Below are 15,785 nucleotides of genomic sequence, written 5' to 3' on the forward strand. Positions count from 1 at the left end.
CTTTACCCCTTCTCTCTTCCTGTTCTTACACTCTGTGTGGGGAGTGAATTGCTAAATGCCCCCAGGGCAGATGGAGAAATTGGAAAACCCACACAACTGGCTAACTGGTCCCTAATTCCAACTGTGAAAAAATGAGCTCATTTAGGCTTTCAATTCCCTCTCCCCAGCTGATGGCAATGAGTCTCTGTTGCTAGCAGTGGAACATTAACTTAGTAAATTAATTAAACTTACTTAACAGCCCAGACTAAGGAGATTCGATATATGTGCCAGTTATACTACCAGCCACTTGCTTTAAAAGTCCTCTTGCTTTAAGGAGAGAAACCAGAGTGGATTCAAAATGAAAAACAGCAGTGTAGCATTACAGAAAGTCTAAAAATATGTGGTCCAGAGGAAACGAGACCATGGAGTTTGCAGGGTATGGCCCCCAACAGGTGTGATATTTGCTCGAGAATAATCCTGGCTTTAGGCATTGTTGCAACTAGCTCCTAGATGATTAGTTATAATAATGCATGATGTTTTACATTTTTTAACAATTTCATATGTATGATCTCATTTCAGCCAGTAAAGTAGGTAGAGGCATAAGAAAAGTGTAACCCAAAGAGACCTGAGGATTTGCATAAAGTCAAACATGAAAAGTATGTCAGCTCCAAGATGAGGCTCCAGGGCTCCCAACTCCTAGAGCAGTACCCCTAAGTTTTGAGATGGAGCATCACAGCCAAGATGGCTGATCCCATGGGAAGACCAGAATTGGTGATGAAGAGGGCAAAAGGTCACTGAGAAACTATCATGTTGAACCATATTTTTTTCAAATCAATGTCAAAAATGGTTTCCCCCACACTTTGTTAGAAGTAATGAGCAGGATAACTATTACACCTGCTTAATCTCCTCGTCTTCAGGCTAGAATATTCTCAGCTCCATATCCATCCAAGACGTGACTCCCATACCCACTATCTTCTGGACCTACCGTACAGTGTCAATATTTTAACATCATGCACCCCAGTTTGGCTGACCTTTGAGGCTGTGGTCTCCCATTACCTAGGCTCTCCTCACCATGGCACTTAATACTGTATTCATTTTGTAGCCCCCCAAGCTTAAACTGGAGAAGGAAATGGCAACCCACTCCAGTACTCTTGCCTGGAGAATTCCATGGACAGAGGAGTCTGGCGGGCTATAGTCCAGGGGGTCGCAGTCAGACACAACTAAGTGACTAACTTTCACTTTCAAGCTTAAATTAAGATGACAGTGAACTTGAAGTCTCAGAGCCACGACAATTTTCTGAGGAGTATTAGCATGCAGAGTTGAGGCTGGGAAGCTGACCAACTAGATTCAAATCCCTAAACAGATATCTACCATCCATCTGACATTGTGAAAACATGACTCTCTAAGCTTTGGTTTATAAAGCATGTTTATAAAATGAAATTACTGATCATAAAAAATGTGTTTTCAAGAGGTATTGGGGCATAAACCAACACAATATTGTAAAGCAATTACCTTCCAATTAAGTTGAATATATTTAAATAAAATAAGGTATTGGGGGATGGAGCAAAATGAAGCCAACAAACGGATCTGTACAGAATCTGGCACTTGGAAGTGGCTGATAAAGTCAGCCATTGTTAGTTTTGAGTGGTAGGGACGTTGGTGGTATTATTGTTGAAATGCCAATGTGGGAATTTACATTCATTGTAAATTGTTCTAGGTCATCTCACTGATGTGGACCCAATGTTCAGATACATTTGGAATCTGAGCCTGTAACGTAGCTACTGAGCCATCATCCAGTGGGTAGACAGAGCCACACCATTTGCTCCTGGAGTGTTGGCTGCACTCAAAGCTTCAGTAAAGAAAAGAAAACCAACTTAACTTCTAAATTAAAATATGATGTAATGTTTAGATACCTATGGAAATATGAGGAAGTAGAATGCAAAATTCACCTTCCAAGTGAAACACCTGACTTCAAAGCAACTCTATGTTTATGCCAGGGCACTTCGGGCTTTGCAGCAAGACCCTTTCTTTTGCTACTAGAGGTGGGAGTAGAGGAGTGGGTAGAATAGTTTAACAGAATAGTAGTTTCGCCACTGCCATCGTAAATCTCTTCTAACGTCACCAGAGAGGAAACGAATTTGGTTTCCCACCCCATCCTATTCCTTGTGAATCGGTTCCCAGATTGTTACTTCTATTTCTGAAGTAATCACAAACCATCTGATTAATAATTCATTCTGGAATTTTGTCAGGGATAATACAAGCCTAGCTTTCTACATTTCCAGAATTCCCCTTGTTTTGCTTTTTAGGCAAGAGAAAGAATATTTGCTGTCACCTCTGCCTGTTCTGTGCCCTGCTCTCACATTCATTTCCCCCTGTGGATCTTCACTCGTATGAGCAGGGTTTTTGCACTCAGTATAGGATGATCTCGGATACCAAGGGAGAAGCAACCAACTTCCTTTACAACCTTTGTTGGTCATGCGCTTCTACCTCCTAATGAGCCTTCGTCTACCCTTTCTAGTTTCTTCAAAAGCAAATGTCAGAGTAAAAAAGGGGTAAGTTGCCCTGCCCTCCTTCCACCTGCCTGTAGCAATGCCCTCCAGTTCCCAGTGGATTGCTCCATTTCACAATGGAACAATTGTGAAATGTTCCATTGTGACTCCACTAGTGACTCCAGAAGCATGATATGTATCACTTGCCATCAGAAGGTCACTCCGGCTGACAGAGTCCTAGACCAACTAAACAAAGCCTGTTCCTTCAGCAAGTCCTCCAATAGCTGGTCCCCCAGCAGAAGGTCCTGCTGGTATCTGTCAATGTTGTAGCAAGGATTGCTATGGCTTTCCAGACCATTCCAGGAGGAGATAGCTTGCTCCCCACAGTCTCAGACACATGTCAGAAGAAGCAGATGTCATGTTGGGGCCACTGATCTTCCTGGGAAAGACCAGTGATCGTGGTGTGGACGGGCCCACCTCCTCCCCACCTCTGTGAAGTCGGGCATAGGCCTGCCCACCATAGCACCCCTGACTCTGCCTCCCATCGTCCTGGGTCTCCAGGCTGCTTCCTATTCTGTGTGCCTGCATGTGCTTCCCAATAAAGGAATAAAGTGAAAAATATCATGTTCTTCTTGCTCTAAAAGAGTTAAAACCCCTTTCTGCTCCTTAGCCTTTTTCACAACTTTTAGCTCATTATTTCTTTTCTCTTTTCCTTTCTGATTATCTGACTAGAATACTTTTCATTAAAAAGCCATCATCAAGATGAGCAGAGACACCAGGATATCAACAATAGACTAACATTTGCAAAATTTCAAAGTTTCTTAATAATTACTATGCCATGTTTTCTTCCACAATCATCCTATGAATTAAGGAATGCAACTGGCTAGATTTAAATATAGACATATGCATATGTAGAGAAATACACAGCTAGATTATATAGTGGGCATGCATATACACATGCACACAAATATTTATTCTGACAGAATGTGGAAAGAATATTTGGTCCACATGGTGGTAGAGAGTTCTAGAGCCTAAGTTTCCTGAGTCCTGACCTATTTCTCTTTCAGTTGGTCTGATCAGACCCAAAGGTAAGCAGGTAATCTCCTTGTACTCGCTCTCTAGGGGAGGCAATAAAAACACAGGCTGTCATTCTGTCTCCCTCACTTAGCCTGAAATTGCTTCTTCTGTCTCATCTCCTGGACCCACACAGCCCAGCCAAGCCTCTTGCTGCTGATGCTGACAACATAGCATCATGCTAAGTTAGTCAGAAGCCTTGGGTTCTAGCCCCAATACCACCAAGGCTTGACAGTGTGATTTTAGAAAGATACTTAGTCTGTTCTTAGAATATAATCCAAACTCCTTACTATGGCCTTCAAGGTCTTCCTGCCTCCCCGAGCTCATCTTTAGCCACTTTATTTTCTTCCTACACTATTCCTGCCCTTCTGACCTCTAACAGTTCATGAAACTTGATGAGTCATTTGTACTTGCTGCACCCACTATCTGACTCTCCATAATGACACTTGTCTTTAGCTCAGCTTAACAGACACCTTTTCTGAAAAGTCTCCTCTGAGCCAAGCCAGGGATCCCAACCCTGAGCATATATCTGGAAAAAAACTATAATTCTAAAAGATACACATTCCCCAGTGTTCACTGAAGCACTATTTACAATAGCCAAGACATGGAAGCAAACTCAGTATCCATCAACAAATGAGTGGATAAAGAAGATGTGGTACATACATACAATGGGATGTTACTTAGCCATAAAAAATAATGAAATAATGCCATTTTCAACAACTTAGATGGACCTAGAAATTATCATACTAAATGAGGTAAGCCAAAAGACAAATATCATAATCATATTTCTTATATGTGGAATCTAAAAAAAATGATATGAATGAACTTACTGACAAAACAGAAATAGACCTACAGACATAGAAAAAGAACTTACTGTTACTAAAGGGGAAAGAGGGGTAGAGAGAGAGAAATCAGGAGTTTAGGATTAACATATAAACACAACTATATACAAAATAGATGACCAACAAGGACCTCCTGTATAGCACAGGGAACTTTACTCAATATCTTAAAATAATCTAAAAGAGAAAAGAATCTGAAAAGAATATATTACATATATATATATATATATATATATGAATCACTTTGCTGTATACCTGAAAGTAACACAGTATTGTGAGTCAAATATACAATTTGATTACAAATTTTCAGTTGTAAAAATAATTTTTTTAAATAGCTTTTACTGTTTTCTATCACTCTATAGCCCTTAGCACAACACATGACCAGCTTGTTTATTGCCTAGCCCCCTCCTGACCCTTACAAGTAGGCACTTTGCATCCTATTCATCATTGAATCACCAGCTTCTGATAACTAGAGCATAGTAAACATTTGATAAATACTGGATAGATGGATGGGTAGATGGACAAATCAGGCATATTGTTGCTGCAGATATGAATATCTGCCTTTGCCAAATGACATCAAATTTATAGTGGTAGTGGCTGGCTGAGGAGTAAACCATTTGATGAAATGGATCCCTTGTAAAGATCCTGGAAAACAGTTCCATGGGTTCACAATCTTAAGAGGAACAAGGTAAGCCATTTAGCACATGATTTTCCTAACTCCCCTTGTATAATTTATAATGTGTTTTCTGATTAAGAAATTAGTACATAGTCACTGAAAAAATTACATAAAAACTCAATGATGAAAGCAAATATGATCAGTCCTCCAGCCGCATAGGGCTAGGCACCCTCAGTGTTTTGGAATACTTCCTTCTAGTCTTTTCCCAAATACTTGTCATATATGCCTACAGACGCAGGTACTATAAACACTTTCAGGATTACATTGATGCAATATTTTATAACCTGCACATTTCACTCCTTAATATATTGTAAGCATTTCTCTGTCTGGTTAAATATTATCCATCATGATTTTTCAAGGTTTCTTAGTATAAACACTTACTTCATTTCAGCTTTTTTGTTGTTGTTTTTATACCTAAAACTTCAAAGACTATAGTTTTTCATAAATATTACATATTTCTAACTGCTTTCTTAAAATCTTGAAAGTGAAATTGCTGAATTAGAATATGAAGAATTATAAGGTTATTAGTGTATATTGCAAATGATATTCATAGATAAGGACATAGTTTTTAGTAGGGTCTGAGGCTCAGTGGTAAAGAACCTGCCTGCAAGTGTAGGAGACACGGGTTTGACCCCTGGGTCGGGAAGATCCCCTGGATAAGAAAATGGCAACCCATTGCAGTACTCTTGCCTGGGAATCCCTTGGACAGAGGAGCTGAAGGACTATAGTCCATGGGATTTCAAAGAGTCGGACACAACTGAGTGAATGAGCACAGGGCTCAGCTGCCCTCAGCCACCTCCTAGAGAGAAGAGCATAGAAGAACTCCAAAGAATAGCTTAGGGACCGAAATAAAGTTATCGAATTCTGGGGAGCCAGGACCAGCTGACATACACTTGGTCCCCAGCATCAGCATGCTGAGATCCAGTCTTCCCTGAGCACCAGCTGCAGCCCCATTTCTGATGAGCCCTAAGCAAGCTTTTCCCCTCTAGTCCAGATAACAACCTTAAGGAGGCCCTTTCTTCCTCTCACTAAATCCAAACTCCTGGTGGCAAATTCACTCTAAACACGGACTGTCCCAGGACATCAGAAAGTCCAACTGCTGTGAAAAAGGCTGGTTCTTGTTTTTCCTCTGGGTAGTCGGTCTTAGTTTTATTTTTTAATGAGGAAATAGGCCTTCATTGAATAATTGGATGTAACCACTCTTGATAAGAAATAAAGAAGGACACTGGGCCACATTCAGCACTAAAATATCATACTTCATAAAACAGGAGCTGCTTGTGAAAATGAAGTCCATGTAGAGCAACCGACATGGCCACACTTTTTTAAAAATTTGTTTAGAAAAGGTGATTTTTACCCAGAAAGTTGTGGTATTTGTTTTTTAAGTTCAAAAAAAAAACAAATCCTTATAAGCTTATAACTTCTAAATCCAAAATCTACAGTCCTGCCTGTACACCCCCACTTCTTTTGAATAAACATTGTACAATCTGCTGGATTTCTCTACGACTTTTTCTCATACTTGTGAATCTGTTTGGAAAGAAAAGAAAAAGGAGAGGGGAAAAGAGCCTTCTGTTTTTCATAATGTCTAATCTTTTTCCCCATTGGCATTCACCAGATGTTGCTTCGGATCGGAAGATAAATATTAAAATCTAAGCAAGAACAAAGCGGGCTGTTTACTGGGCAGATTTTTCAGATGTTCTCTTGAACACTTGAAAAGACAGGAGACGCTTTGATATGCAGGCTGGCTGGAATCCACAATGGAACAGTCCCTCCGACAACAGCATTGGCCCCAGGGCCATGTCCACCCAACATGGAGTTCCTGATGATTCCATCAATCCACTGGCCACGCATTTGTGTGCCAAGTCAGGGAGGGAGAGGACTGAGTTACCTGATGAAGAGGCCTGAGAACGATGGAAGGATAGACTCTGTCCAATGATCTCGTGCCAAGAGGCATCGGGAACTTTCTTCACAGATGTAGAAGTAAGGCCACGATTCCGGCAGGCTCTCTGTCCCCACAGTGATGATCAAATCACAGTGCACATAGCTGCAGCTGGCGGTCTCGCAGTCCTCCTCCTCAGGCCTCAGGTCACACAGGGAAGCTAAGGACACTGCAGGAAACAGTCACCGCTGGTTTAGGTGATAACCACAGAGAGAACTGAAGGCCTCACATTGTTTCATCAACCAAGCCCATGTGCTGTACTTTGACCAACAGGAAAATAAACTTCCTCGTTTACTCTTCTTAAAAATCAGAAAAACAAACATCATACATTAATGCATCAGTGGAATCTTGAAAAATGATACAGGTGAACCTATTAGCAGGGCAGGAATAGAGACACAGATGTAGAAAATGGACATAATGGACATGTGGACATCAGGGTAGGGGAGGGGAGGGTGGGTAGAACTGAGCAATTAGGATTGCCATATATACACTACCATGTGTAAAACAGACAGCTAGTGGGAACCTGTTGTATAACACAGGGAGCTCAGTTCTGTGCTCTGTGATTACCTAGATAGATGGGATGGGAAGGAGGCGCGGTGGGACGGAGGTTCAAGAGGGAAGGGATATATATACACATATAGCTGATTCCCAGGTGGCACTAGCGGTAAAGAACCTACCTGCCAGTGCAGGAGACATAAGAGACTTAGGTTCGATCCCTGGGTAAAGAAGATCCCCTGGAGTAGGAAACAGCAACCCACTCCAGCATTCTTGCCTGGAAAATCCCACGGATAGAGGAGCCTGGTGGGCTATGTCCAGAGAGTCGCAAAAAGTCAGACATGACTAAAGCGACTTAACACGCCTAGCCGATCTATGTTATTATACAGCAGAAACTCACACAGCGTGGTAAAGCAAGTACGTGCTGTGCTGTGCTTAGTCGCTCAGTCGTGTCTGATTTGTGACCCCATGGACTGTAGCCCACTGGGCTCCTCTATCCATGTGGATTCCCCATGCAAGAATACTGGAGTGGGTTGCCATGCCCTCCTCCAGGGGATCTTCCCTACCCAGGATCGAACCCAGGTCTCCCACATTGCAGGTGGATTCTTTACCATCTGAGCCACCAGGGAAGCCCGTGAATACTGGAGTGGGTAGCCTCTCTCTTCTCCAGGGAATCTTCCCGACCCAGAAATTGAAGTGGAGTCTCCTGCGTTACAGGCAGATTTTTTAACCAGCTGAGCTACCAGGGAAGCCCAAAGCAACTATACCCCCAAAAATAAATAACACATGTCGGTGTATGAAAAAAAACACCACAATATTGTAATTATCCTCTAATAAAATACATTAATTTTTAAATGTATTAGATATACATAATATATACAGAAGGATATAAATCATGTTTTTGTAAAATATAAATCATCCAAGTAAAAAAAACTCATGTGAATGTACCACAGGATCAGCCAACATAAAGTCTAACACCGGCACGATGCTCGCCAATCGACGCGCTCCTGGCCAAGTCTACCACTCTCCTCCTCATTCTCGGAAACAGCCACTAGACAGAAGGTGGCTGCCTTTTACCTCCTTTTGAACTTTAGAAAGTTATACATGGCATAATATTCTTAGACCTGCTTTCTTCACTCCACATTATGTTTCCAAGATTTAGCCATATTATCACACATAACTGCTGTTCCAATGTTTTCATTGCTCTTCAACACTGCTTTGAGTGAAAGTACTACAATATATTTGCCTACTCTGTCACCAATGGACTTTGGGGAATTTCCCAGCTTTTGCCACTACAAATATGTGATGCATTTTCTCTAGAGGATATGTCTCTAAGAAAATTGTTTGTGCCATTTTACTTTCCTATCTTTATGGGTTCCCAGTAATGCACATAATTGCCAGCACTTGAGATTATCAGACTTAATTTTGGTCAGTCCAGTGAGTATACAAAAGCATTTCATTGTGACCTTAATTTGCATTTTCATCATTATTTTTTAGGTTGAACAGCTTTTTGTATATTTAGTAATAACTCCTATTTTCTCTTCTATGAACTTCCCGTGTAGGTCACTCGCCTCTTTGTTCTACTGGAATGCTTATCTTTTCCTTATTGATTTGTGCCATTTTATATTCTGAGTGCTAATCCTAAAGAAGTTACATGCTTATTAACACCTTCGCCAGGTTTGTGGCTAGACTTCTCATTATCTTTATGGGATCTCTTGATTAACTGAAGTTCTTGATTTTCATACAGGGAGTTCGATTAACATTTCGTAAAGAAGAAAAGCAATGATTTGAAGCTCTCTGACCCTGAGACCATTTCTTCCCACGTCACGAGACCCAATGTAAAAAGCATCACCAAGGCAGACTGGCAATAACCTTTAACAGGAGGATGAACAAGTCTGCCATTTCCTACTTTCTTTGGAGTAGGAAATGACAAGCCACTCCAGTGTTCTTGCCTGGAGAATCCTATGGACAGAGGAGCCTGGCAGGCTAGAGCCCACGGATTGCAAAGAGCTGGACATGACCAAGCAACTAAGCACGAACACATCTCTACGTGAGATGGTTTGGGAGCACCTCTGCCTGAAAACCTTAATCAAATAGAAAGAAAAAAGCAAATTTTCTCTAGTCTTCTACCTCAGGAGCTAGCCTGTTCACGCAGGTACAGAACATGTGTTATCAAGGACTATGAGTTTGAAGCTAAGACACCTGCCCATATCACATGACTGCATGCAGCAAGGGATGAGGCAAGTACACAAGAGGGTTTGCCTTTACTCATTCACACAAAAATAGTTACTATTTTTGCTGGTACATTCTGAAGCACCTGACACATTGTAGGTTCTGTGACTGTGTTTCCAAAGAATTATAGCAGTTAAAACGTCTGGAAAGTAAGACTCTCACATGGACAGAGGAAATATGAGAACTTTCCAGTTAGTAAGCCCTAGGGCAAATAAAAACAGGCTTAACACCTATAAAGTAATGAACTCATTACGGGTGATTAGGTGGATGCAAATTGACAAGGTGGATTATGATAAATGCCCAGAGCTGGGGATCGGAATCCAGGAATTTTACTCAATTTTACTCAAGGTTCTGCCACGAAATAGCTGTGCAACCTTAATCACTTTAGGTTTTCGCACCTCACAGAAAAAATCAGTTTCCATGAAGAAGTCATATTGTATAAGTCAAGATATAAATGCAGGAAACCAAAAGATCAAATATCTTGCTGATTTTAAACAGAGTGTTAAACTGACAAGGTGCTATAACAACCTATCATATGCAAAAGTAAAAGTCTCCTTTCATTAGAAGTATAATTTGAGGAAAAAGTGAAGATGTGTGTGTGTGTGCTGTCTCTTCAGTCGTGTCCAACTCTTTGCACCCCTATGGACTGTAACCCGCCAGCCTCCTCTGACCATGAGATTCTCCACTCAAGAATTCTGGAGTGGGTTGCCATGCCCTCTGCCAGGGGATCTTCCCGATCCAGGGATCGAACACAGGTCTCTTGCCATCTCCTGCATCACGGGCAGATTCTTTACTGCTGAGCCACTGGAGAAGCCCCAAAGTAAAGATGAAAGACCCCAAAGCAGCAAAAGGACTTTTTTAAAAGCTTCATCTTTAAAAAAAAAATTTATTGAGGTATAGTTGATTTACAATACTATATTAGTTTCAAGGATACAGCATAGTGATTCCATATTTCTAGAGTCTCAGAAGAGAAACGCCAAAATGTTTACTGATACAGCAGTCCCCAAGGTTGTGCGTTTCTAACAGACTCCCAGGTGCTGCTACTGTTGCTGCTCCAGTAATAATAATTTTTTTCAATAATCCATCCATAATAATATAATCCTCAATAATAAAATCGTTGAGAAGCATTATGTTAAAAGAACCGAAATTATTCAGCTTTCCCAAGGGCTTTCCAACTGATTAAGGTGAAAAAAATAGAGTGGGGAGCATTAGGTAAAAGGGCAGATTTCTCTGGAAAGAGTAACTGTGGAACCACTTGAGGGGGTTACTGCTGTGAAAGTGCCCACTAAAAAAATCTTTTAAAGTATAACAGATTCTTAACTAACTTGATTCTGTACAGTCCTTTCTTAAGGAAGGGTAATTATTAGTAGTTTTTAAGAATTTCTGAGATACATCCCTCTGACAGTTTGATGTCCATTATAGACCTACTTCTTGGGAGAAAAAATACATAATCATAGTCATAAAATATTTTATTCAATTTCAGAGATTCATAGAATCTCCAACTTCCATCTTGGATCTTACATTAAAAAACCAATGGAGTAGGATTTCACAAGTTCCTCCCCATCTTTAGACATCTTTTAAAAGACTTATTTTTTAATGAAAAAGGAAAAGTCAAATTATCCATTTCTCTGGAATAAATGAGCAGCCCTTGCACAATCAACGAGTGTTTGCTGACACCTAGTGGTAAGCGTAAGAGTCACAGCTTCTCACTCGTTTTCCTCAAAATATCAAGAAATTTTGAAGTCTTTTTATAAATTTAACCAAATCTCATTAAATGTAATTATTTTATTCTTCTCCTATGAGTTATGAAACTCCCAATATAAAACACAAATTCTCTAACCCTGACTTCATGGTTTTTAAGTTTGTACTTCTGGTTGTCTTGAAACAATAGCAAGGGGTTGACTGATTTAAACAGTGTATATGTGAAAGCCACACCTTCCCTCAGAAAAAAAAAAAAAAAACAACTGTAGCAGCATTTATAAAATATTAGGACCTAGAAATGGTTGATTCTATGCTTCCCTGGTGACTGGGAGGGTAAAGAATGCTCCAGCAATGTAGGAGACCCAGGTTTGATCCCTGGTTCAGGAAGATCCCCTGGAGAAGGGAGTGGCTATCCACTCCAGTATTCTTGTCTGGTGAATACCATAGACAGAGGAGACTAGCAGGCTACAGTCCAGGGGTCACAATGAGTGGAACACGTCTGAGCAACTAACAGTTTATGTTTCCACCATTTCCCAATTCCCTTATTTATTCTTTCATCAAACATTGATTTTGCATGTCCCCTAAGCCAGGACAGTTCTTTGCATAGGAGTGAGAGCAGAGAAACAGATGTATTAACTTAAATTTTCTACCATATCCTAAATATCCTACTGCAGAGTCTTAAGTAGAATAATACTCTCTTCTATAATGTTCTGCTTATACACATGATGATAATAAGACCCTCAGATTCTGGTATTTTAAACAAGGGTTATTTCTCCTCCCCCAACTTTTCCCCCTCCTCTCCTTCCTCCTTCTGGTCTAAGACAATCCAGTGTAAACTGCCATCACAATAGTATTATACATCATGGAATTTTTGTCCAAGTTCAGATGAAGCAATGCTTTTATCACTATAAGTCTTTTACCCACAGTCAAGTTGCAAACACATAAATTAGGAATGTAACTTCAAGCATTACACAGAAAACATGAGGGTAAATGGTTTTTAAGTGCACAGGTACAAGATGTATGACTATGCAAATAAGATAATCAGGTGGTTTAGCTGACCCTGTAGTGATTAATGGCAATTTCATCCCTGAAACATTCTTTTTCTGAAGCTCAGTGGGCAGTTAGTATGCGTTGTGAGCTTCATGGGAAAATCAAGCCTTGCACTTTGCATTCTAACCCCCTCACCCCACAAAGACATAGCTTCCCATGCCATATTTTACAAAACTTAAAGGGCTTCCCAGGTGGTTCAGGGGTAAAGAATCTGCCTGCCAATGCAGGAAATGCAGGTTCAATCCCGGGAAGATCACCGGAAGAAGGAAACAGCAGCCCATCCTAGTATTCTTTCCTGGAATATCCCACAGACAGAGGAGGCTGGCGGGCTACAGTCCACAGGGTCGCAAAGAATTGGACATGACTTAGCGACTAGAGAGCAACAAACTACAACAAAGTTTAAAGCAATGAGAGATCATGGTTATTTTACTGAGTTACGGCTCAGATAATTACCTGGACTTTACAGAATAAAAGGATAATGTCAACATTGACCCTTTTGCCTATAATAAGATTCAGGACCTGAGCACACTAATGTGCAAGACATTTCCAGCCGGATGATGTAATCCCTTCGCTAGTACTTCCAGTAGGCAGACATTTCCAGCAGCCCCACCTCAGGAGACCAAGAGACTATTTTCTCCCTGATGCTATGCTTCCATTGAAACTAGTATTCACAACTCAGAATCACTTTCCCCGTCATCACAGAACTGCTGTCAAAAATATGTGATAAATTTTTTGCTGTTATTAATACGACAAAAAAAGCTATTATGAGTCATCTTAATAGGCGGTCTTCAGTGCTAACTATCACTTTACATGGGGATCAGAGAAAACTTTTTCCATAGGAACAAACAGAAAAATTGAGTCAATATTGGTGATGGACAGGGAGGCCTGGAGTGCTGTGATTCATGGGGTCGCAAAGAGTCGGACCCAACTGAGCGACTGAACTGAACTGAACTGAGAGCATGAATTACCAAAAAGATGCAGTTAACCAAAGTATGCTAATTTCACACCTACTCTTTATAAAACAAATCTGGTGTTTTTACTGACCATCGAGGGGCAGAACCAAGCAGCTGAAGGCAGACACCGTCGCATTAGCCAAGACTTGGCAGGGAGCACCACACACAGCAGCTGAGATGTTCCCGGGAGAAAATCCTGCTCCAAACACATGCACGAGCCTCCCGCCTAGGCGGCCTTTAAAGACAAAATGAGGAGTTTACCATCACAGAGGCAAATCTTTTTTTTTTTTTTCTCAAAATTCAAACCTATGCTTTCTTGCTGCCCACCCTTCTTTCCATGCCTAATGGAGTCCACACAATTGGCCTGAGATCCCTAATTTTTTCAGTTTCCTCTCACTAAGATCTGAGCTCTGAAGCCCTTTCTGTCAAACCCGTCATACTCAACAACCTATGAAAAGTGTCATATGATTCTTATGTATGAAAATAATGCTTGTTTATAGTTTATAAACTTTTTATACAGGAGAGTACAAAATGAAAGTAAAACTTCCCTTACCTACTCATCTCACTCCCCAGAAAAAGACATATCTAGTTTCTTGTGAAGCCTTTAGGATTTTCTAAAGCATATAGACTATTTTACTACAAACTGATCATTCTATACATAGCATTCTACGACTTGTTTTTTTAATTAGAAATGCAGCATAAACATCTTTCCAAGTCTCTCTCTCTATATATATATAGAGAGAGAGATCCAGCTCTTCATTTTAATAGACACTTAGAATTCCATTATATGATTATGCCCTAATTTACTGAGCAATTTTCCTGTTGATTGCTGAAAGTAAAAGTGAAAGTCACTCAGTCCTGTCTGACTCTTTGTGACCCGATGGACTATACAGTCCATGGAATTCTCCAGTCCAGAATACTGGAGTGAGTAGCCTTCCCCTTCTCCAGGGGATCTTCCCAACCCAGAGATTGAACCCAGGCCTCCCACATTGCAGGAGGATTCTTTACTAGCTGAGCCCCCAGGGAAGCCCAAGAATACTGAAGTGGGTGGCCTATCCCTTCTCCAGGGGATCTTCACAACCCAGGAATCGAACCTGGGTCTCCTGCATTGCAGGCAGATTCTTTACCAACTGAGCTATCAGGAATAGTTCCATAATTTCTCCCCTTTTGCTGCAATTAAAAGTGCTGCAATGGACTATACACTTATATGAATAAAAATGATGCAAACACTTAGACGTGGAATTACTAGGTCAACAGAAAAGGAAATTTTTAGTTTGGAAAGATATGGCCATATTTCTCTCCAAAATAATGTTGCCCTGGTTTACACTTCTACCGGCCATGTAGGAAGTATGCCTATCCAATGGGTAAAGTCAAGACAATATGTTTTGCTTCAGTATGAGAACCAATAAAGGAAAATGCTGGTTGAAATCTCTAGGCCATGCTGAGATTCCAGCTTCTCCCACCTTCATGTCAAGTCTAGGTGGTACTTACACAGCCACCTGACCAAGTTTTTGCCTGGGTACATTCTTACCCCTGCCCTCTTGCCTAAAAATCATGGATTCTTAGAGAGTTGAAAGGGGAACTAGGGAGGAAAAACCAGCCCCAACCTTTTATCAAATAAGAATGCTGAGGCTTAAAAAAGTTACCCAGCTAACATAGTAACAGACTTAGAAACAAGCCCCAATCCCTATAGTATCTCACCCAGCTGAGGACAGACACATTTGTTCCAAAAAATGGATTGGTGCTTCTTCCGTCTAAGACCCTACTCCATGACTTCTAAACTTTCTGCATTACAATCACATTTGAACTATCTTAAGTGTGTTCTTTGGAAGGAATTATGCTAAAGCTGAAACTCCAGTATTTGGCCACCTCATGCAAAGAGTTGACTCATTGGAAAAGACTCTGATGCTGGGAAGGATTGGGGGCAGGAGGAGAAGGGGACGACAGAAGGATGAGATGGCTGGATGGCATCACCGACTCGATGGACGTGAGTTTGGGTGAGCTCTGGGAGTTGGTGATGGACAGGGAGGCCTGGCGTGCTGCAATTCATGGGGTCGCAAAGAGTCAGACATGACTGAGCAACTGAACTGAACTGAACTGAAGTGTGTTTATGTGCTAAGTCACTTCAGTTGTGTATGACTCTTTAAAACCCCATGGACTGTAACCCACCAGGCTCCTCTGTCCATAGGGTTCTCCAGACAAAAATACTGGAATGGGTTGCCATGCCTCCTCCAGGGGATCTTCCCCACCCAGGGATGGAACCCACATCTCTTATGTCTCCTGCATTGGCAGGTGGGGTCTTCACCACTAGCGCCACCTAGGAAGCCCCATCTTAAATGCAGGAAGACATTAAGGGAACAG

General features: G+C 41.1%; 1 protein-coding gene across 11 annotated transcripts in view; it reads right to left on the bottom strand.

Moving 5' to 3' along the window:
- PKHD1 (PKHD1 ciliary IPT domain containing fibrocystin/polyductin) overlaps positions 1-15,785 on the bottom strand; it is a 443,081-nt gene that overhangs the window by 357,462 nt on the left and 69,834 nt on the right. For all 11 annotated transcript variants that reach the window (XM_070778107.1, XM_070778111.1, XM_070778110.1 and 8 more), the window contains 2 exons: positions 13,516-13,659; positions 6,943-7,162 (listed from right to left, as the gene is read on the bottom strand). In XM_070778107.1, coding sequence (XP_070634208.1) covers positions 6,943-7,162; positions 13,516-13,659 — 364 coding nt within the window. The remainder of the gene's footprint in view (positions 1-6,942; positions 7,163-13,515; positions 13,660-15,785) is intronic.

This window comes from Bos indicus, chromosome 23 (assembly GCF_029378745.1).
Source record: "Bos indicus isolate NIAB-ARS_2022 breed Sahiwal x Tharparkar chromosome 23, NIAB-ARS_B.indTharparkar_mat_pri_1.0, whole genome shotgun sequence".
Taxonomy (NCBI): domain Eukaryota; kingdom Metazoa; phylum Chordata; class Mammalia; order Artiodactyla; family Bovidae; genus Bos; species Bos indicus.